General features: G+C 47.5%; 1 protein-coding gene across 5 annotated transcripts in view; it reads right to left on the minus strand.

Moving 5' to 3' along the window:
- WSCD1 (WSC domain containing 1) overlaps positions 1-24497 on the minus strand; it is a 77341-nt gene that overhangs the window by 12753 nt on the left and 40091 nt on the right. For 3 of the 5 annotated variants that reach the window (XM_030799935.1, XM_030799933.1, XM_030799934.1), the window contains exons 6-9: positions 17123-17282; positions 15955-16119; positions 8706-8906; positions 6235-6571 (exon numbers count right to left, since the gene is read on the minus strand). In XM_030799935.1, coding sequence (XP_030655795.1) covers positions 6235-6571; positions 8706-8906; positions 15955-16119; positions 17123-17282 — 863 coding nt within the window. Of the gene's footprint in view, positions 1-2496; positions 6572-8705; positions 8907-15954; positions 16120-17122; positions 17283-24497 lie in introns of those variants that run through there. The other 2 variants (XM_030799937.1, XM_030799936.1) reach the window with 1 other exon arrangement.

Genomic DNA, 24497 nt, shown 5'->3' on the forward strand with positions numbered 1-24497 from the left:
ATCTCACTCTCTGGGCCTTGAAGAAGCCAACAGCCATGTGGCGAACATGGAGATACCCACATGTCAAGGAACAGTGGATGGCCTCTAGGAGCTGAGGGCCTCTGTCCTACAACCACATGCAACTTAATTCTGTCAACGATCTAAGTGAGTTTGGATTCTTCCTGGTCAAATCTCCAGATGAAAACGCAGTCTGGCTGACATCTTGATTGCAGCCTGATGAGATCCTGAAGCAGAGAACCCAGTTAAACCATGCCCAGCCTCTGGACCCACAGAAACTGTGGAATGATAAATGCTTGTTGTTTTAAGCTGCTCTGTTTGTGGTCATTTGTTGCTTAGCAACAGAAAACAAATACAGGTGATTCTGGTGAGGGATGATTTCAACCTTCGGCAAGTGCCATGGTACAACTGGATGGTTGAAGGCTTAGAAAGTATCTGTATTAGCACCACTATTCTGCTTCCCTGGGCTTCCTCCTAGACACAAACTAAACGTGTGCTCTGCCTTCCAAAGTGAGGGTAGATTATTCTGTCATCTGGATACCATAGATCTGACTGTGAGAGAAAGAATTGTCTAAGTGAGTTGATGCCAAAGCCCAAGTGACCAGGCTCTTGCCACTTGTAATGCTCAGGATGGCTGGCATTGGATTCAGAGGGGCAGCTGTCTGCAACTGGAGCTCTTACAAATACATACATACTGCTGGGCTCAGACCCACCAAAGATTCTTGCCTATTAATTAATGTCTTGGAATAACAGGACCTCTCTTTGTCTAGGATTTGGTGACTTGGGATGAAAACTCTGGGCTCCTATCTTACGGCATTATGGCCCATCTCACTGACTTCCCTTCTTTGGAAAGGGATTTTTCTTCTGAGCAGGTTGTCAAGTAGTGGGGATACTTGAGAAACAGCTCTTAAAACTCAGTTGCCTACCAAAATGTATTCTGGCAAAGAATGAGCAGTGAAATTAATGGACTTACTTCCAAATGAGCTGTCTGTGCACACTTGTCTCATTTCCAGCAACTTCTTGAAGAATTATAGGTATGCAGTGTGGGGCCAATCAGGTGGTTTAGTGGAATGAATCCACCTTCTGGTCCCAGCTCCACCACTCATTCCCACAGCATGACCTTGTATGAGACCCCTCCCCATTCCAAATCTCATTTTGCTCTTCTATAAACTTAAAGCAGTGAAATTTTGGCTAACTCAGTCTCAGAAACCACATTTTCTCTTCCCTCCACATGGAAATAATAATGTTCGCCTCACTGAGGCACATGTGGGATGATGTTTGTGGAACTTTGTGACCCAAAAGAATTTTGTTCACTGTTATTGATCATGATTATTCACACCTTCAAACCATGGATCTGTCACTGCTGATGCCTGAACCTGAGAAAAAATTCTTAAGTACTAAAGACACCTTGGAAAGTTAACGCATTCAGCTCATGGTTGTGCTTATAATATCAACTGGGATTCTTTTTATTTTTGACATAAAGATTCCTCATTTTATATTGCCTCATTTAAGCTGGATCTGCTCATATTTCCCATGGCAGGGACCTGGACGTCTGCAATGTGTCTGCACATTTGGGACCCTCCTGAGAACTTCCAGAAGTTCAAAATCTATCTTCAGTCACAAAAGGGAGCACTGCAGATAAATATACTCAAATAAATTTTCTGGGATCCTGGCCTTTTTCTACATATTGTATAGATTTTCATCCTGGCATACTGTATAATAGACATTCCAAGGAGAGTATGAAGATGGGGAGCCACATATAACTCCCTCTGTTCTTCCGATTTCTGGCATATAGAGGGCTAAAGAGGGAAAGACAGCGGGGGAAACTCACAGTGGCATCATTTACCTCTCCTCCAACAGCAGCAAGTCAGCTCTGCCCCAAACTTGCATGTCCCACTTTGCAAAATCAAAGCTATATGGTTAACCACACCTACCCTCCCTAGAAGGGAGTTTACTGTCTATAAGGTGTTACACAAGCATGTCCCCTGAAGGGGCTAAACTGGTCTTATCCCCAATCCAAGTAATTTATCAAATAATTCCTTCCAATACCACATCATATACTCCATGAAAGAAGTTACAGTAACTACAAAAGGGCCATACTTTGACAATCATTACAAATTGGAATCCCAGTCCTCTCATTTTTCAAGCAGAGATAATAAATAATAACCACACAAAAGGGTTAAACATTAAATGAGACAACTGATGGTTTGGGCTGGACACCTTATGAATTATTGTCTATGGCTATATGGGTGACCTCACCATGTACCAACTTAAAAATGCTACTTGTCTTGGCTGACTAAGCACAGCTTTCTATTGAGCATTTGCACTCAGCTCAATTCCTGTGAAAAGTAACCTCCCAATCCTACAAGCTCAAGTTGGACTGAGTTTCAGGCTTTATCTAAATCAGCCACAGAGATAGAGAATGTCAGAGCCCCAGGGCTTTTCAATTCAACCCATTTGCACCATGTTCTAAGTAACAGAAATTAAACTCAACCCAACTTAAACAATAAACAGAATTTATTAGCTCATATAACAAAAGAAGTCCAGAGGTAAGGCCCATCTCAAGCAAGGCTTGATCCTGTACTAAAACAATTTCACCAAGGACTTGATTTCTTTCTGCCTCTCGACTCTCCCTTCAGTGGTGTCAGCTTCATGTGATTCCTGGTCATGATCCCAAGGCCCAAGGTGGTCATCATAAAGACCCAGGAATACCACTACCTTTTTCACATTCAACAGGGGAATTAAAACAGCTTCTACCCAGCATTCCCAAAAGTCTTGAAATTCCCTCTGGCTTCATTGTCTTAACTCACAAGATCATACCTAACCCAGTCACCATAGCTGGTAAGATGGAAGGTGTCATTGGCTTAATCCAGGACATGTATTCCACCCCTGGAGAGGCTCTGGCAGATGATATGAATTCCCAAACAGAAATGGGGGGTTGCTGGGAAAGGAAATGGAGGAATGAATGTGGATGCAACCAGCAAGACCTACCACTTCCCCCATTTTATGGAAGGGAAACTGAGACTGGAGATAGGAAAAGCCTTGTCCAAGATGGCAGATAACAGCTGGGACTACAACCTGGCCCTTCAGTCTGACGACTCTACACTATTTCCACTCTACTTTATCCCCACCTTGTTCAGACCAACTCACCCAATATTGAGTGGTGATAAATAGGAGGTCAGATGAATCAATTTCTCCCTATAGTGAAATGAACCCCTTTGGAGTCATCACATTTCAGATACCTCCAATGGGTTTCCAAACAAGTCAGCAGAAAACAAATCTGTGTCCCAAGAATTCTTGCAGTCATAACATCAACCTCAGCACTTCTCCTCTCCTCTTGGGGCCCCCTAAGAACCAAGTGGCTATTGCTACTTTTAAGAGGAGAATGCATTCTGATATGCAAACATTATCACAGATTCTTGCACTCAAAATCTAATTTCAGCTGCAAGAGACTTCATTATAAGATGTTCACATAATTAAGCAGCTTTCTTCCCAGGGTTTGGAAGCCTGTCTATTCTTCTCTCTCATTTACACTTCACTGGGATTACCAGAAAGTGTTTTAGTTTTTTAAAATTACATATTTTGGTTTTTCCAAATTGATCCACAACGGGAGATGAAATCCATAAAAATTGCATGTTTTAACACAGGTTTGGGTAACTCTGCAGCCTTGCTATTAAAGTTGGAATCTGTAGACAGTCAGGGTTTCTCTGTTCTGTTCTAACCGGTTCCTGATGCATTTGCCACACTTCTGCCCTACACACAGAGCAGCTCTTATTCCCTGGCCGGTTGGGAGAGTATCCTCTTTACTGAGAAGCTAAGAGCTGTAGATGAGACCTAACTTGGAGAAAAACAAATGGACTTTCCTGCAAGCACAGACAGATCCCTGTTCCTGTCTCTGATGAGACCTCCTACATAGGCAGACCTGGGATGAAGGCTGTGCGGACCACCACCAGCTGACAGGGCCTTTGCTCTTCCTTGCTCATCCAACATCCGGGAGCACCTGCCAAGTGCCAGGTGCCTTGCCATATGGACTGACTCAGAGTAAACTGGATGGACACTGACCCCATCATTCTACTTGCCTGCACTCTTCACTAAGGTACACAGTCATCTACAAGGCCACAGGAGCTGGTGACGCTCTACCTGGAGAGAGATGACATCTCTGGGCACCTGGCAGCAGTGAATGTACCAATCCAACTACCAGGAAAAGCCTGGTGCTGTTGCTCACCCCAGACCCCGGCTCCAGTCCCGGTCACTCCTCTCTCCACACTTTGCCCTTCCCAGCCTCCGTGGCTTCCCCGCTGCCACACCTGCCATCGCTTTTGAGGATCTAGGTTTGCTCTGGGATGCAGGTCTGCCCTGGCTACCCCGTCCAAGGCAGTGTGGAAACTCCCAAGGGGTCTCGATTGCTCCCATCAGGGGCCTTCGCAGATTGGATGCTGAAGATGTCCTGAGCCAATGAACATTTTCGAAGACCCTGGTGTTTCTAGCTTTGAGCTGAACTGAGTTGATGCTATGGGAGGGTCAAGAACAGCTTCACATCAGTGTGGGTTTGGGGGAATCCCAGGAAGGATTTGGAGGCCACCAGGGGCACAGACGCCCAAACCCACCCACCGGCCAAACTGAAGGTTGGAGGAAGCTTCCATTTGGGGAAGGGCAGCTCTACCGGGCCTTCCACCCCCTGCCTGTGCTCACAGCGGGTGGCTCTTGGTTCCCCATCATCAGGCTAGGAAGCAGAGGGTCAGGACATCTCAACGTCCAGCTCTCCCAGATCCCTCACCCTGCCTTCTCCTCCCAATGCAGCTTGGCTCAGGCTGAGGGGAGGTCTCCCTGACCGCTGACCCACAGCAGGACCATGGGGCCTGGCCAGGGTTATCCTAGGCCTGCAGAAGCCACTGAGGGGCTGCCTGAGTTCAGGCCCACCCACCTTCCCCACCTCCACAGGGGCCAGCGTGCAACTGGATTGCCAGAATCCTCCCTGCATCTCGGCCACCTTGAGCATCGCTCCCGGGTTGCACTCCTACCCTCCATACTTGAACCTCCTGGCCTCCATAGCCTCACTTGTGAGCCCAAGATGTGTAGCATACGTTGACCCCCATCCCAGGCTGGCAGGGCCTGACCTAGGGGTCAGGCTGAGTACTAACTAGCTCTCATGACCCCAGTGAGGGACCCCCAGAGAGAACAGGGCCCCTATGGGTGGAGCACCAGTCCCAGTCATCCCCAAGACACAGCCCTTACAATCTCCCAGTGCCGACTCCCAAGACCCATCCTGTTGGTGTACAGGTCCCCAGGGGTCCTGGGCTCCCCTGGAACTTCAGCTCCTGCCCTCTTCCCCACGCCCCCATGCTTACACCTTGCTTCTAGGGCATGACTTGAATCTCCAGCTTCCCTGAGGATAGCTGGAGGAAGAAGCCAGGCAAGGAGGCCCCACACCCCGGAGCATGGTGTAGGAGGGGTTGAAGGGGGTGGTGGGTAGTGCACAGACTTAATGTGGCTGGTCTTGAGGTCAGTGTCTGCATTGGCTTGGGCGAGGTCGGGGGCAGTCCTCAACCCTGCCCATCGTGCAGCCAGCCCAGCCACAGAGAAAAGAGAGGCAAGGCTGCAGAGTTTGTGGTGCCTGTAGTCACACCACACACACATTTATGGGATGTCGGACACACGGCCAGGGCCGCACACCCTGGAAGCAGCAGTCTTTGTGCCCACCTCCATCCCAATGGTCCTCGCTGCTCAGAGCATAAATGCCTGCCCAGCCTGGCATCCCAGAGTCGAACACCCTGACGAGCAAGTCTATGCCAGAGCTAGACACAGGAAGCCCAGGGCCTCCTGGATCCCAGGGAGGGCATGTGTATCTGTGTGAGAGAGACAGCCAGCCAGCCCCCAGGAGCACACGGTCTGGCACCTGTGCGTGGCTGCGTTTGTATCTGGGGGCGCCTGGCACACCCCACGTGGGTGGCTTCGCTGCGTCAAGACGGGGCTATGAGCCTGGAGTGGTGTCTGAGTGTCTGAGGTGTGGGTTCGTGGCCAGGTATGTGTGTCCATTTGTGTTCGCCTTGTGATGTGTGTCTGTTGTGTCCAGGTCTCCTTGTGCGGGAGACGGCACCAGGGTGGGCCCCCCACCCACCGTTCGTCCCAGTGAGGCCACGGGCCTGAGCGTCAGAGTGGGGTGCGCAGCCCCGTGGTGAGATTGCGTCACTCAGCGGGGGCGGCGGCGTGGGCCAGGCCTATCATCTGGGCACATACTCCCTGGGCAGCCCCGTCCAGTTGTGGTCACGCAGGGCCTGGTCCACCGTCCGGATGTAGCCATTGATCAAGTCTTTCATCTCCGGGGTGAAGGGCTCAGGGTCGTGGGAGCGCCGGCCACGCCTCCGGAAGCTGCCCTCCTTGTTGTTCTCCACGCAGAGCAGCCGCTCCTCGCTCACAGACACGTTGAGGAAGGCCACCATCTCCCGCAACGTGGGCACCAGGCTGCGCCGCAGCTCCTCATAGTGCACCACCAGCAGCCGCTTCCCGTACTTGAGCCAGTCCAGGACGTGCGACGACCACCACGAGGCGTAGCTGTTGACGAAGTCCGGCCACTCTAGAGTGAGGACAGGAGAGACACAGAGTCAGGGATTGGCCCTGCCAGGGCTGCCGGTCCCCAGGGGGCTGCTTGGGGGAGGGAAGCGGGCAGGGTTTTCCACTGTCTGCTGCCTAGAGTCAACCTGGCCTTCCCCATGGAGGAGGACCCTTTGGTGGCTGAGCAGTGTGTTTATGGTGGGCGGGGGCAGTTCTGGGCATCCTGGTGGGATGAGGATGCTGTGCAGGCTCCATTTCCCATCCCGGGTCCTCCTAGAAAGCTAAGTCAGCGTGGTGCCTGATGGGCTTGTGGTTTGTGGTTTGATGTGTCTTGTGGTTTGATTGCCAGTTTGAATCTGTGAAACTGCTGGGCAGTAGGACATATAGTGAAGCCACATATGGGGTGGCCTCGGACTTTTGCAGGTAATCTACTTTATGAGCTTTCTTGTCCAGAAAATTAAGAAATTAATTTTTGGGAAGGGGCGTGCAGGGTCCAAATATCAGAAGTCATCCCAATAAGAAGTTTCCATTATTGGGCTATTAACACACCTCAAATGCCGTGAGAAGCGTTTGCTTTCTCTACTCTTCACAATGACCCTAGGAGACAGGGCCTATCCTTGTTTTTAAGATGAGAAAACAGGCTCAGAAGACAAGATAAGCAGCTTTCCTGGAATTATACGGCTCATAAGAGGCAGAGGAGGCGTCAGAGATCAGCCTGCCTGACTGTCGGGGGCTGTCTAGGTAGAGGATGATGGGGGAAAGGGAAGACTAGAGACCAGCAGAGGCCACCCACTGGGTGATCCAGTAACAAGTGGACAGGAGCACAAGCTGGCCTGGCCATGGGCCCTGTGACTTCTCCTCTCACCCCACCCTGCCTGGACACTGCTTTGTTTCTGACCAACTTCATTTCACATCACTTACCACCCAGACTCTATTTGTCACCACCCAAAGGCTCAGCTGTGCGTGCCTCGAGGGCAGAGACCCTGACCTCATTAGCCTGCGCTCCTGGTACCTTGCCCCATGCCTGGCACCCAGGAAGGCTTCAGCAAGTGTGAGTCAGAAGACTGATTCCATGAATAAAGCTGCAGTGGGGAACAGGCCAATCTGACCCAGAATCAGACACTCTGGATGTTGGGGCCCTGATGCTTGTATGCCCCCCAACTTCACGGAGAGTCCTAACCCACCATATCATGGTATTAGGGATGGGGGCTTTGGGAGGCGATTAGAGTCAGATGTGGTCATGAGGGTGGGGCCCTTGTGATGGAATTAGTGCCTTTATCAGAAGAGTCACCAGACAGCTTTTGGGGATATGTGAGGACACAGCGAGAAGGCAGCTGTCTCCAAGCCTGGAAACAGGCCCTTCCTGGGAATGGAATTAGCCAGCACTTTGATCTTGGACTTCCCAGCCTCTAAGACTATGAGAAGTAAATGTCTGTTGCTTAAGCACCACCCCCTTGCCCCCTCCCCCAGTTTTGTGGTATTTTGTTATGGCAGCCAGAGCTGACTAAGACATTGGGTGTGAGTCCCAGCTCTGCTGCTCACCACCAAGGCCAAGTCCTGCAGCCATATTCTCTGGGCTCATCTGGAATGTAGGGTTGATGTGATTTCCCCACCAGACACTGTGAAGAGTCAGTAAGAGGCAGCTTAGGAGGTAATTAACATGCTGAGCTCTGACCAGAGACCAGGCAGGCACATCATCTCACTGCTCCCTGAATGCCCGAGGTGCAGCTCTCATTCTATACAGGAGGAACCTGGTGCTGAACACAGAGGAAGGTGCAAAGCAGGTCCATGTGCACCCCATGTGCTCTTCTCCCAGCCCTGCATGAGCTCCTGGGCAGAAGCAGAGATGGAAAGGGGTGCATATCACCCCACTACGCACTCATGGAGGCAGAGAAGATTCTTGGTAATCAAGCTGGCATCTAGGTAAAATGCCTTGGCCTATGGACCTCAGCAGGCATGGGGGGCAAGGGGAGGAGGTGAACTCAAGCCCAGGCACAGCAGCACTAAGTCCCTAGCAGGATGGGGTTTGAGTGCCTACCTGTGTATACTGATCCTGCATCCTGTAGTGCCTACCTGTGTATATTGATCCTGCATCCTGATGGGCAACGTACCTGTACTGACAAGCCTCCCACCCCCACCACAAGGTCCTTGATTACCTTTGCTCTTCCAGTTGCGGTCAGCTGCATACCCCAGGTGCCCGGCACATTTTCTGTTGAATTCCGCCACCAAGGACCTGTATGGGTTCCGGATTAGCAGGATGGCTGAATCAAACATCTCAATCTCCCTCCTGCCACTCTCATGGGTTTTGACACAGATGGTGCGTCGGCTCCGCCAGTGGTCCTTTTCGCCCTTGAACCCTGCAGGGAAAAATGAGAGGGTCTCTGTGGAGGATGGTGCCCATGGGGCCCCCAACCATAGCAGCAGACAGGTTGGGGAAAGCTGGTATCAGGGGCATAAGAGAGGGCCCATGGAAGACACAGAGGACACTGAGAGGACCTATGGATGGTGACAGGAACGGCCTCCACAGGAGTGACCCTGTCCAAGGGAAAGTGACAGCAGGAGTTATCTAACAGTGGGGAAAGATGGCATCTGCAAGAGAAATGAGATGAGGTATTCCCTGAAGACCTCCAGGAGTCAGAGGGCAGAAGACCTGTCATTGCAGATGCACGCGTATGTTTTGGGCATCTTCATAGAGATAATTTTACACAAGCATCACAAACAACCTTTGATTTAACCATAGCTGCAAACATAGCTGAATGAAGAGACTAAGGTGCAGAGTGAGCATGGGACTTGCTCAAGATCACACAACGCTGTGAAAACAGCACCAGGGCTCTCTCCACATGCCACTGTGTGTGTCTGTGAGACCCCCAGCTTCCTCTCACCTCCCCACAGTCAGGGCAGGATCCTGATTTACAGGTTCAATGGCTGTAAGCAGGTGTAGATCCACCCTCTGACCTGATGCCATGGTCCTATGACAGGGCCCAGCCTTGCCCCAGAGCAGGTCTGGTCAAGGCCTCGTCCACAGTGCTTGAGCCTGGCCCTGAGGACCCAGGGTCCAGTTTCTATGAATGGAGGCTTGTTCCCACTGATCAGCCTATCGGGGACCCTCTCTTTCCTTGGTCCCTTGCTACAGTACTGGGCACTAATGACTGACTACTGGCAGAGAAGGCCAGACTCCACCCATTCATCCAGAGTCACACATTTATCAATGAAGGTTATGATGTGCTCACTGCGTTAGACTTTATTTTGGGGACAGAGGGCTAAGACTCAGACCTTGTCTTTCAGCTTATGTTCTAGTAGAGGAAATAGCCTAAGTGCAGGCTATAGGGGCTTATGGAAACAAAGAGCAGGGGTCCCAAATCGTGGGATGTCCTAGAAGGCTTCCTGGGAAGAGGTCTCCTGAAACTAGTCTCCTCGCCACACCCAACGTAGCCCATGCACCCAGCTCTGAGACATGTTCCATAAGTGCTCATGTGCTTATCTTGGGCTCTTTGAAACAAAATGAGTCCTACCACCTGCCCCTCTGCAGGAATGGCTGAAAAGCATTTGTATCTGCAGTGAGCACTGAGGGATGCTTTGATGCCTGGAAAATGCAAGTCTCTTTTGAATCTGGAAGTCCGGGTTTACCCATTGAAACTCAACAAGCTTCAAACTCATCTCTGCCATGGGCCAAACACCAAAAGGTCTCGCTTTGATTCATTCTGTTAAACAGCTGGAAAATGCTATGAAAGGAAGAGTCAAACTGGAATGGATAAACTTGAGATCTAGTCTTTAACAACCCTGAGACCCGAGGTGCCTTCCATACTCCCTCGGCCTCTTCCGACAACAGCTATTCTGCCTTGCAGCTCAGACCACGTTCAACCTACCACAATAGATTTGGCAGTTGGGCATTGGAGATGTCTTGTGAATTGTGGGTGTGTGTGTGTGTGTGCGTGTGTGTGTTATCACTCTGTCAGTGCTCTGAGGCCACTGGCCACATCTAATGGTCTTGTAAGGCTCAAAGATGTGTGTGAGGTATCTCCAAAGCATTTCTGAGGCAGTGTCAACCCAACCTCTATAGCTGGCAATACCAGTCATCGGGCCACTTACCATATGTAGACCAAAACAGCCAGCTGCTTGAATAAGGGCAGGGCCTTGGAGATGAACAAAGTGGGTAACTGCAGCCTGGGCACAGTGGGTGATTCCCAGGGGACTAAGCCAGAGTAGACAGGGCCATGTGCTCGTGTGGCCACTTCCTCCCTCACCTGAAGATGCCTGTAACACTCGAGGCTCCCAGGGAGGATGAGGCTGCGTTATATGGACAACTATAGCTTTTTCCCAGAACTGAGATTGTTATGAGTGATTCCAGAGCCCAATGCCAAGCTCGGAAAGTTTCTGTTTCTCTAGGATGTTACTGACAGTATCAACTTTCTTAAATCAAACTCTGGTTAAGAACTTCAGAGAAAATGGGCCGGACATGGTGGCTCATGCCTGTAATCCCAACACTTTGGGAGGGCGAGGTGGGTGGATCACTTGAGGTCAGGAGATTGAGACTAGCCTGGCCAACATGGTGAAACCACTGTCTCTACTAAAATACAAAAATTAGCTGGGCATGGTGGCAGGTGCCTGTAGTTCTAACCTACTCGGGAGGCTGAGACAGGAGAATTGCTTGAACCTGAGAGGTGGAGGTTGCAGTGAGCTGAGATCGTGCCACTGCACTCCATCCTGGGTGACAGAGTGAGAGTGAGACTCTATCTCAAAAAAAAAACAAAAGAAAAAAAAAGAAGGAAGGAAGGAAGGAAGGAAGGAACGAAGGAAGGAAGGAATCCAGAGATTCCTTGTTGCAGTGCTTGACAACAGAGAAATACACTTTAATACATTTTGCCAAACTTGATGCCAATGGACTTGTCTGAGGTTTTTCATTCTTAAACAAAACACAGACTTCAGCCATTTAACTTAATTTCTCTTATTTCTCCAAGGGAAAGATTACAAATCAAAACTCTTAAAAGATTTTTGGACATTTTTTATTACATTTTGATGAACTATTTCTTGCCTCAAAAAAGGAATGAGCAGATTAAATTAGTTTCACCCCGAATTATTGAGGGTTCTAAAAATTAAGGAAAATTCAAGAAATGTTTATAGAGAGAAAATTCAAGCTGCTAGTCTTTCCCTTTGAATCCAGAATAGGCACGATCTCATGAAGTTCTGCTCTAAGTGGAGTCCTCGGGCTGCCTTCATCAGGGTCACCTGGGAGCTTGTTAGAAATAAAAATTCCCAGGCCCCACCTCGGACTACCTGAATCAGACTGTCAGGGGTGTGGGCCAGGACCAGGTGATTCTTTTTACTTAAAAATATTTTTATTAAAAAAGAATGAGTTTATATCCTTCCCAGGGACATGCATGAAGCTGGAAGCCATCATTCTCAGCAAACTAATACAGGAACAGAAAACCAAACACCGCATGTTCTCACTCATAAGTGGGAGTTCAACAATGAGAACACATGGACACAGGGAGGGGAACATCACACACCGGGGCCTGTCGGGGGTTGGGGGACAAGGGGAGGGAGAGCATTAGGACAAATACCTAATGCATACAGGGCTTACAACCTAGATGATAGGTTGATAAGTGCAGCAAACCACCTTGGCACATGTATACCTATGTAACAAACCTGCACGTTCTGCACATGCATCCCAGAACTTAAAGTAAAATAAAAAATAAAAATAAATATAAATATATTTATTATTATTTTAAACTGACACATGATAAATGTACATCTTCTTTATGGGGTGCAATGTGATATTTCAATGCATGTATATAATGTTTAATAATCAAATCAAAGTAATTAGGATATCCATCACCTCAAACATTTATCATTTCTTTGAGCTGGAAACATTCAAAATCCTCTCTTCTGGCTACTTGAAAACATACAATCAATTATTGTCAACTGTAGTCACCCTACAGTGCTATAAAACACTAGAACTTATTCCTCATATCTAGCTGTAATTTTGCATCCTTTAACCAACCTCTCCCTATCCTGCCCTCCCTCCTACTCTTCCCAGCCTCTAGTGACCACCGTTCTACTCTCCACACCAGTGGGATCAACTTTTTAAGCTTTGACATATGAATGAGAGCATGTGGTATTTATCTTTCTGTGCCTGGTTTATTTCACTTAACATAATGTCCCTTAGGCTCATCCATGTGGCCGTGAATTATAGCATTTAATTCTTTTCTTTTTTTTTTACGGCTAACTAGCCATTGTGTATATGTACCACATTTTAAAAATTCACGTATTGATCGATACTAAGGTTGATTCCATACCTTGGCTATTGTGTATGGTGCTGTAATAAGCATGAGAGTACAGATATCTCTTCAACATTCTCATTTCCTTTCCCTTGAATATATACCCAGCAGTGGGATTTCTGGATCATATATATGGCAATTCTGTTTTTTTGAGGAGCCTCCGTACTGTTTTCCATAACAGCTATACTAGTTTACATTCCCATCAATAGAGTATAAGAGTTCCCTTTTCTCCACATCCTCTCCAACACTTGTTATTTTTCATCTTTTTGATAGTAGCCATTCTAACTGGGGTGAGACAATATCTCATTGTGGTTTTGATTTGCATTTCCCTGAGAATTCGTGATATTGAGCATGTTTTCATATACTTGTTGACCATTTGTATGTCTTCTTTTGATAAATGTCTATTCATATCATCTGTCAATTTTTAAATCAGATTCTTTTGTTTTTTTGTTGTTGAGTTCCTTATATATTTTGGTTATTAATCCCTTGTTGGATGAATAGTTTGCCAATATTTTCTCTCATTCTGCAGGCTGTCTCTTCACTCTGTTGATTGTTTCCTTGGTTGTGCAGAAGTTTTTCAGTTTGACATAATCCCATTTGTCTAATTTTGCTTTTATTGTCTCTTGAGGTCCTATCTCAAAAGCAAAAACATATTTGCCCAGATCCCCTTTTCTTCTAGCAGTTTAATAGATTTGGGTCTTACATTTAAGTCTTCATTTTGAGTTGATTTTTGCATAAGGAGAGAGATAGGGGTATAGCTTCAGTCTTCTGCATATGGTTATCCAGTCTTCCCAACACCATTTGTATAGCTTCAGTCTTCTGCATATGGTTATCCAGTCTTCCCAACACCATTTATTGAAGAGACTGTCCTTTCCCAAATGTATGTTCTTGGCATCTTTGTCAAAAATGAGTTGGCTGTAAATGCATGGATTTATTTCTGGGTTCTTTATTTTGTTCCATTGGTCTATGCGTCTGTTTTTATAGCAGTACCATGCTGTTTTTTGTTACTAAAGCTTTGTAACATATTTTTAAGTCAGTAGTGTGATGCCTCCAGCTTTGTTCTTTTTGTTCAGAATTGCCTTGGCTATTCAGGGTCTTTTGTGGTTCCATACAAATTTTAGAATTGTTTTTTTCTGTTTCTGTGAAGAATGTCATTGGTATTTTGATAGGGATTGTATTGGATCTGTTGATTGCTTTGGTAGTATGGTGATTTTCCCAATATTAATTCTTCCAATCCATAAATATGGGATGTCTTTCCATTTTTTTGTGTGTCCTCTTCAATTTCAGAAGTGTTTTATGGTTATCTTTGCAGAGGTCTTTCATCTCTTTTATTAAATTTATTCCTAGGTATTTTTTCATAGCTATTTAAATGGTACTGCTTTCTTCATTTCTTTTTCAGGTAGTTCACTATTGGTATATGGAAATGCTACTGATTTTTGCATGTTGATTTTGTACCCTGTGACTTTACTGAATTCATTTATCGGTTCTAAGGGTTTCTTGGTGAAGCCTTTAGGCATTTCTCTATGTAAGATCATGCCATCTGCAAACAGGGACAAGTTGACTTCCTCCTTCCCAATTAGGATGCCCTTTGTTTCATTTTCTTGCCTAATTGCTGTACAGGACTTCCATTACTAGGCTGAATAGACATGGTGAAAGTGGGCATCCTTGTCTTGTTTCAGTTCTTAGAGAGAAGGTTTTCAACCCTTTCTTCATTTAGTATGATACTAGCTGTGGGTTTTTCACATATGGCCTTCATTGTGTTGAGGTACATTCCCTCTATACCTAATTTGTTGATTGTTTTTGCCATAAAGGGATGTTGAATTTTATCATTTATTTCTGCTCTGATCTTCATCATTTCTTTCCCTCCAGTACTTTTGGGTTTGGCTCGTTCTTGCTTTTCTAGTTCCTTGAGGTACGTCATTAGGTTGCTTATTTAAAATCTTTCTACTATTTTGATGTAGGTTTTTATTGCTATAAACTTTCGTCTTAGAACTTCTTTTGCTGTATCCCATAGGTTTTGGTATAAAATTAAAAACACAGTTGAGAGCTTTTGTAACAGACTAGATCATTAATTTCATTCATTAAAAATTCATTTTAATTATTCGGCTAACAGATTTGTTTGGTTGTTTTTAATGATATCTATTTCTATCGAATTTCTCATTCGGATCATAAAATGTTTTCCTAATTTCATTGAATTGTCTATTTGTATTCTCTTGTATCATGCTGAGTTTCCTTAAAATCATTATTTTAAATTATTTTTCAGGTATTTCATACATTTCCTTTTCTTTGGGGTCTGTTATTGGAGAATTATTGTGTTTCTTTGCAGATATCATGTTTCCTTGCTTTTTTTTTTTTTTTTTTTGAGATGGAGTGTCACTCTGTTGCCCAGGCTGGAGTGCGGTGGTGTGATCTCAGCTCACTGCAACCTCTCCCTCCCAGTTTCAAGCAATTCTCCTGCCTCAGCCTCCTGAGTAGCTGGGATTACAGGCGCCTGCCACCACGCCCGGCTAATTTTTGTATTTTTAGTAGAAATGAGGTTTCACCATATTGGTCAGGCTGGTCTCAAACTCCTGACCTCAGGCAATCCACCCACCTTGGCCTCCCAAAGTGCTAGGATTACAGGCGTGAGCCACTGCGCCTGGCCTCCTTGCTCTTTCATGTTTCTTGTGTGACTGCATTGATATCTGCACATCTGGTGGAACAGTCACCAATTCCAATTTTATGGAGTAGCTTTCATAGGAAAAGACTTTTTCCAGTAGATGTATCCTATGGCGTGGGTTGGGTAGCATGCTTAGGTTTTGGTTCTGGGTGGTGGAGTAGTGCAGTCTCAGTGTAATTTCTTTGGCTGTAATCAATATCAGTGGTGTCTGCAAGTGCCTCAGTGGCCTAGATTGTGGGTGTTTGTGGATACAATGGCGCAACTTTGCTGTGGATGGGGACCACCAGGCAGGCTAGTCTTCAATCCCCGAAGGGTGAGTATGGCACACAGTGGCTCCACCTACAGGTGATTCTTATGTACGCTCAAGTTTGAGATGCACTGCTCTAGTGCTCTGAGAAGCTTGGCTGGCAAGGTGACACTTTGGTCACCGGGAGCTGCCTTCCATCGTCCCCTGTAGCTTTGACTTACCTTTGTTGTAGAGGGTTCCATCAAAGTAGTAGCTCCCTGTATAGAAGCCAGTGGCGTGCTCAATGAGGTGCCGTGCCCATGTGTTCCCGGCTCCTGGGAAGCTTGACAAAGCCACAAACACTTTGGATTTGTTAGGCAGGAATCTCCTGTCTGTACAACGAGTGTCTGAAAGTCCAAAAGTCATCACGGGGTTACTCACTTCCATTATGACTCACCAATTCACCGCTAAACTCCCTTAGAGGGACTGATGAACGAAGACTCCCGTTTAATAGATGGGGGTACCAAGGCCCAAAGCAGGGAAGAGATCTTCCAACTATACCTTAGCTGCACAGGTCTGTGGCCAGTCCGAGAAAGCCCTGTGATGAGGCCTCCAATACTGCAGTGCAGGAGTAAGATGGGAATCAGACACCCTATGGACCCTCGACTCCCATTCTGTCTCTGTGGCCACAGCCAAACTCTTGTTCCTGACATAGCACAGATAATTCCAGACTCTAATAGGGGAAGTGGGTGGGGATTGAGGCTAGGCTGAGCAAAGTAACACCCCCAGGTACTGCCAACAATAAACCAGAGCTGGACTAATGACAGGCAAGTCATTCGTTGTGTCTCATCCCCAGGGCTGCTACGAGGAGCACATGAAATCACCAGGGGAAAGCCCCAAAACATCCAGGGCCGTGCTGGGTCACAGTAGGCACTTGATAAAGGGGGTAACGTCCGTCATCATCTGCTCTTCCTTTCATCAGTTTCTAAGGTCAACAGGGGCAGACCTGATGCTCACACCAACGAGGGTTCCCAGGTCCTGGAGGCACCAGTGGCCCCTGCAGCTCCTGGATCTCATTCTTCCCATGCCTCCCAATCCTACCACCTTTCTGTTGCTATCTCTCTAGGACCTGCCCCTCTCTGCTCATCCTCTTACCATTGTCATCCCCAGAGAGACTTAGATAAAGGGTCCAGTGTTTTTTAAAGTGAGTCCAGGATTCAGCCTCTGTGGAGGGTGGAAACCTGACCCTCCCCATTATCTCCACCACCCATCAAGATGCCAAGACCTTTACACAGACACCTGCCATACCTCATAACTGCATGCTTGGCCATGACTGGCATCTCCAAACCCTGGAAGCTCTCCCTAGCCCCCAGACCAAATGCCACTACCAGTCGGGGATGCAGAACCCACCTTGCACAGGTGTCTGGTAGACCTCACAGTATTCTGCCAGCCTCTGTGCCTCAGGGTCATGGCCACATAGTGAGCTGTCCATGGCATCACGCAGGTTGAACTGGGGGGTAGGGTAAGCACAGTAGCATTCCCAGCCCCTGAGAATGGCCAAGGGGAACTCCTGCCAGGGAACAAGAAGAAGAGAAGCACATTGAGTGCATTTGAGGGTCATGCTTCCCAGCGCTCAGGAATGGGATGAATGTGGATGATGTATTGCCAGCTGTATGGAATCCACAGGGATGACCACCATCCTTCCACCACTGTGCTCTGTGCCCAATTCCAGGGGAGACAAAGCTCAACAAGATGTGAGCTTCCAGTAGCTCAAGTAGCCCTTGTTATTATAAGCACAGCCCTACTTGGTTGGTTCCTTGACAAGTCAACAGTATGAGCAGCAATATGACTGAGGGATGAGTGACGTGCAAAAGCAGGGGGCAGAGGCTGGAATCATGTTTTTGAGATTCCAAGACATTTGTCAGGAGTGCCGGGATAGAAATGGCACTCTGGGCAGGGGCATCCATATGAGTGGATGTCTGCATGGCACAGAGCAGGGCAGATCAGCTGACACAGGGCAGCCCCAAGGATCCACGTGTCACACCACTAATGAACAGACCTCAAGCCCTGAGAAAGGACTGAGATTTGATTCCCTCTGGCCCTCCTTGGCCAGCCACCTCCCTGGAAAGAGACCAAAACCAACTCTCATGCTAGATGTCCCACTGCAGGGTGGAGAGATTCTCATACAGTCATCTTTCCAAAGATAGAAGGGGTGGAGAAGAACAGACTTTGTTCTCACCCAAGATGCTCAGCCCAAGGAGGATTCTTCAAAATGGAGGGGGGCCCTGTCAGGGGTAGGAGAGAGGAGTCGTCTCACTCTGTGGGCCAGCCCAGCTCCCAGCAGTCTCTTAAGTGGGTCCTTGTTCCCCTTTGGGGAGGCTGCACCACATATTGAAAAGAGCTGGCATCCTGAAGGTGTGAAAGTGAATTCTAGCTCACTTGCTAGGCACCCTTGAGCAAGGTGCCTAACTTCTTTGAATTTCATCACTGAAAAAAGTAATAAAATCTGCCTTGTAGGTTTATGGTGAGGGCTAAATGAGACAGGTCCAAAGTGCCCAGCACTGGGCCTGGCATGCTATACTTCCAAGGAGGAAGAGGTCATTCTCGACCTCCCTAACCGTCTGGGCATCAGCTGTGTCTTGCTCAAAAATGTATCCACCCACCTCTCCCACATGTACGGGAGAGTCCTCACTCTGCCCCAGGCACTAGCCCCTTTTCATCTCTTCCCTCTCTGCATCCTACAGTTGGGAGATGCTAGGACTTTTGGAGCGTAGAGAGATGAGAGAGTAATCTGTGAGTGTGTGTGCCAGGGAGGGAGGCAGTGGGTGGAGAAAACTTCTCACTGCTAAGGGAAACACTGCACAAACCTTTTTATTTTTTGCTCACAGCAAAAATCTCATAAATAAATAAGAAAAAGAAAATCAATAGCATTTTCTGAGCATGGCTAGGTAAAGCTGAGGATTTGGGCACTCATAAAAGACAACAGCCTGTGTCCCATGCAAGCGAAGATGACACAGGGCCTGGGGCATTGGCGGGAGGGCAGGTATCTCTGGAGGGAGTCGGGGGAGATGCTGCTGGAGGTTGCCCCCCACTGTCAGGCTGTTCTTGTCAGTACAGGCCGCATGCTCTTCTAGGTGCCAAGCAGCCCCCAGGAAAGCCTCTCCCTGCTCTCCTCGTCCTTCTTCAAGCCGAGGAGGCACCTGTGCTGTGAATAAGTGCACGATAGGCTATTGAGCCTCGGTGGTACGTCCAACTAGACCCATCCTCATGGCCCCTACACCACTCTTCTATGGAAAGCGAGAGCTGGGGCCTGACCCTCAATCTCAACACCGCTGGCTTTTCCAGAAGCAAGTTTCCCTGGTCATGTGAATTCATGAAAGGCAACTTCAAGAATTGCCACCTCTGGCCTCTACAGCTTCATCCACCGTCTATCACAAAACCCTCCTCCCACCTCATTCCACACCAACACCTTCATCACAGGGAGCAGCAGAAACAAGCAGCCCAGGTGTCCACGGCACACGGCGGCCTGTCTGTGTCTCAGGTACCTCTGTCCATGCTGGCTGCTATGGGCTGAACTGTGTCCCCCAAATTCATATCTTGAAGTCCTAACCCCAGGGCCTTAGAATGGGATCTTATTTGGATATAGGATCTTTCTTTTTGCTCTTCTTTTTGAGACAGAGTCTCACTCTGTCGCACAGGCTGGAGTGCTGTGGCAGGATCTCGGCTCACTGCAACCTGTGCCTCCCGGGTTCAAGCGATTGTCCTACCTCAGCCTCCCGAATAGCCAGGATTACAGGTACCTGCCACCACGCCTGGCTACTTTTTGTATTTTTAGTAGAGATAGGGTTTCACCATGTTGGCCAGTCTGGTCTTGAACTCCTGACCTCAGGTGATCTGCCCGCCTTGGCCTCCCAAAGTGCTGGGATTACAGAGATAATTAAGTTCAAATGAGGCCATCAGGGTAGGCCCTAATCTAATATGACAAAGGTCCTTACAAGAAGAGGAGGTTACAGCCAACACACAGACCAAGGGACAAGCACGCAAGGACATAGTAAGAAGGCTGCTGTCTGCCAAGCCAAGTGGGGAGGCCTCGGAAGAAACCAACCCTGCTGAGACCTTGATCTCAGTCTTTCAGCTTCCAGAATGAGAAAATAAATGTCTGTTGTTTACACTACCCAGTCTGTGGCACTCCGTCATAGCAGCCAAGTTGATGAATGCAGTGGCTTCCTTGCTGTTCCCTGACTTCTCCACTCATGATCCCACCTCAGGGCCTTTGCACTTGCTGTCCCCCCTGCCAGGAATGCCCTTCACCCGGATACCCTCATAGCTCTCTCCCTCACTTTCTTCAAGTCACCTTCTCCATGGGGCCTTCCCTGGCCACCCCCTTTTCAAGTTGCAAACTCTTCCCACCATCACCAACACATCCTATTCCCTCACCATGCTTTACAGTTTTGTGTAATAACCTATCTGATGACATGCTCTGATCCCAGGTGTACCATTCAATCAAGACAGGCAGCACATCCGTGACACCAGAGGCCCCTCTCCCCATTCACCATCCTCCTTCCCTCCCCAGAGCAACCACCTTTCAGATTTCTATCGCCATGGATTCGTTTTATCTATACTAGAAAGTCATATAAATAGAATCACCCAGCACATGTTTTTGTGTGCCTGGCTTCTTTCATTCAGAAAAATATTTGTCAAATCCATTCATGTTGTTATCTGTGTCTGTGGATCATTCCTTTTCATTGCTGCGTAGTATTCCATCCAAGGATGCACTGGTTTGTTGATTCATCCACTTGTAGATTGACATCTGGGCTGTTCCCGGTTTTTAGCTATTGGGAATAATGGTCCTCTGAACATTCTTGTGCAAGCCTTTTAGTCCAAAAAAGTTTGCATTTCTCATGGGTAAACACCTATGATTCCTACTTCCTTTTCCTCCATGACATGGATCACCATACAACATACTATATAATTTACTTATTTACCTGGTTTGTTGTCTGCCTCTTTCCACAAGAACATAAGCAGGGTTGTTGTGTTTTTCATGTGCTTTGTTATATTTTCAGAATCTAGAAAAGTGCCTTGCACATGGCAGATGCTCAATAAATGTTAGATGAATGAAGAAATGAATGAATGAGTGAATGAATGAAGAAACAAATGAATGTCCCTTCCAAATCCCAACCGCACCAGAAGCTGCTGGAAACTAACTTGGGTCTGATTTTTCTGCTGGTCATTGGGTTAACTGCACCACAGGCATGAGGGAGAAGAAAGCCCGTTATCTCTAAGCAAATCTTCCCCACAATAGAAAGCCCAGAGGGGGCTCTGCTGTCCTGGGATTCCTGTTCCAAGGAAAAAAAATTCACCAGCATGGTAAATCTACTCAAGGCACGCTGGCTCGGTCTCCCTTCCCAGTGGTAACAGCCCCGCTGAAGTTGATGCCTCACAATCTTATAACCCAGGACTGGAGAATGGGCTGCCCCCAGCAGTGACCCGAACCTTTTTGCTTCCTTGAGTGGATTAAACTGTCAAGTTTCCGGGTGTTTGCAGAGCAACAGGAGAGCTGCAGACAGTAATGTGGTTTTATCTACAACATCACCGCTTCAGCAACATCACTGGATTCTGAAAACACAGAACAATTTTCAGCCCCTTGGGGATTTCTAGGACATGATTTCCATAAAAATTAAATATTGATGAATCTTATCTCTCTGCCAACTTCCCTGCTCCCCACACCCTACCCTATGCTTCAGTGAGAGAGAGAAAGGGCGCTTCCGTGAGAGAAAGAAGAGGAAAAAAGGGTTCAAGAATGCAAGGCAGAAAAAGAAAGTGAGAAGATAGATTTGGGATGTTTCAATCAGATAGGTGAGGGGTTAAAGAAAGAGCTGGCTCAGCCTGTGTCCGAAGGCAGAAAGATACACATCCTCATCCTGATCCTGCATCTACAGCCTGCCTGGCTCGGTCTGGGTGCAGGGCTAGTGCTGGGCTGGGCTGAGGTACGGGTGGGCATTCAGCCTAGAGCAGGGTCATGACTCAGCAAGGGCAGGGCTCTGGGGCTGGTGGGGATCCACATGCGGGAGGCTTGGTCTGTGGCCACTAGGTCAAGGAGTGAACATTCCTCCAGGTAAGGGGCAAGGTCCCAGGCGGGACCTCTGTAACAAACCAGCCCCTCTCGGCATCATCTCCTCCATCTTCGTTCCTCCTTGAGCACTTTTCTCAGGATCCCCAGGATTACACAGAATGACAGAGATTTCAAGGATCACAGAAGGGGAAACTGAGGTTCGGAGGTAGGCAGTGAACAGCCCAGGATGCCCAGCCTGCCAGGTGAGTGGGAAAAGGAGCCAGCCTTCTGGACTCCAAGTCCAGGGCCTTGTCACATCAACACAGCTCAACTCCCGAGAGGCAAATACATGGATGTGCTGGGTTTCCAGTGAAATCTGCAAACCAATATGGAGGTTAGCTCTGCCAGTCTCTTGCCTCCAGAGCAGTTCCCTTCACTCCAGAGGCAGGTCTGGATATTCAAGGTACAAAAAGGAAAGAAGACACCCACAAAGATGACTTCAAGTGACTGGGGACAAAGGGGGCAGACTTTTGCTTTCAGGCATATGTCAGGTTGGCTGAAAACTTGTCCAGTGACGCCGTAACTGAGAATGGGGCCTTGTGATTTGGGGAGGCAGATGCTGGAAATGGAACCAACCCAAAGCTTGTCATCAGGAACTATGGGCTTGGAATCCCATCCGTGGACTGCCAACGAGCAACTGGGCAACTCTGAGCCTTGGCTTTATCCTCTGCAAAAGGGGCAGTTTAATGACTAAGGGCTCTCACAGAGTTTGGATGTGTGTCCCCTCCAAATCTCATATTGAAATGTGACCCCCAATGTTGGAGGTGGGGCCTGGTGGGAGGGGTTAGATCATAGGGGCGGGGATGCCTTATGCATGGCTTAGCACCACCCCCTTGGTAATGAATAAGGGAGTCCTTGCTGTCAGTTCACGGAGAGCTGGTTGTTTATAGGAGCCTGGTACCTCCTCCCCATCTCTTGCTCAGTCTCTCACCATGAGATATGCTGGCTCCCCCTTCACCTTCTACCATGATTGGAAGCTTCCTGAGGCCTCACCAGAAGCAGATGCTGGGGCCATATTTATACAACTTGCAGAACCATGAGCCAAATAAATCTCTTTTCTTTATAAATTACACAGCCTCAGGTATTCCTTTACAGCAATGCAAATGGGCTAACACAGGCTCTGGAGTCTATAGGTGTGAGTTTAAATTTAGCTGAATTGAGTCTTGGTTCCTCCATCCACATGGGGGATCGGCGGATTGAAATACTCTTGAAGTGCCTCTCAGAGAGTAGATACTCAGTAAACATGGATGGGCTGAGTCCAGCGGAGGCAAATGCTTGGGGGCAGAGGCAGGGGCTTCCTCCCACCCCGACAACATCCACTTTTCTTTTTTTTTTTTTTTAATTATACTTTAGGGTTTTAGGGTACATGTGCACAATGTGCAGGTTTGTTACATATGTATCCATGTGCCATGTTGATTTCCTGCACCCATTAACTCGTCATTTAGCATTAGGTGTATCTCCTAATGCTGTCCTCCCCCCTCCCCCCACCCCACAACAGTCCCCGGAGTGTGATGTCCCCTTCCTGTGTCCATGAGTTCTCATGTTCAATTCCCACCTATGAGAGAGAACATGCGGTGTTTGGTTTTTTGTCCTTGCGATAGTTTACTGAGAATGATGTTTTCCAGTTTCATCCATGTCCCTACAAAGGACACGAACTCATCATTTTTTATGGCTGCATAGTATTCCATGGTGTATATGTGCCACATTTTCTTCATCCAGTCTATCGTTGTTGGACATTTGGGTTGGTTCCAACTCTTTGCTATTGTGAATAGTGCCGCAATAAACATACGTGTGCATGTGTCTTTATAGCAGCATGATTTATAGTCCTTTGGGTATATACCCAGTAATGGGATGGCTGGGTCAAATGGTATTTCTAGTTCGAGATCCCTGAGGAATCGCCACACTGACTTCCACAATGGTTGAACTAGTTTACAGTCCCACCAACAGTGTAAAAGTGTTCCTATTTCTCCACATCCTCTCCAGCACCTGTTGTTTCCTGATTTTTTAATGATGGCCATTCTAACTGGTGTGAGATGGTATCTCACTGTGGTTTTGATTTGCATTTCTCTGATGGCCAGTGATGATGAGCATTTCTTCATGTGTTTTCTGGCTGCATAAATGTCTTCTTTTGAGAAGTGTCTGTTCATGTCCTCTGCCCACTTTTTGACGGGGTTGTTTGTTTTTTTCTTGTAAATTTGTTTGAGTTCATTGTAGATTCTGGATATTAGCCCTTTGTCAGATGAGTAGGTTGCAAAAATTTTCTCCCATTCTGTAGGTTGCCTGTTCATTCTGATGATAGTTTCTTTTGCTGTGCAGAAGCTCTTTAGTTTAATGAGATCCCATTTGTCGATTTTGGCTTTTGTTGCCATTGCTTTTGGTGTTTTAGACATGAAGTCCTGCCCACGCCTATGTCCTGAATGGTATTGCCTAGGTTTTCTTGTAGGATTTTAATGGTTTTAGGTCTAACATTAAGTCTTTAATCCATCTTGAATTAATTTTTGTATAAGGTGTAAGGAAGGGATCCAGTTGCAGCTTTCTACATATGGCTAGCCAGTTTTCCCAGCACCAATTATTAAATAGGGAATCCTTTCCCCATTTCTTGTTTTTGTCAGGTTTGTCAAAGATCAGATAGTTGTAGCTATGCGGCATCATTTCTGAGGGCTCTGTTCTGTT

Source organism: Nomascus leucogenys, chromosome 19, assembly GCF_006542625.1.
Source record: "Nomascus leucogenys isolate Asia chromosome 19, Asia_NLE_v1, whole genome shotgun sequence".
NCBI lineage: Eukaryota > Metazoa > Chordata > Mammalia > Primates > Hylobatidae > Nomascus > Nomascus leucogenys.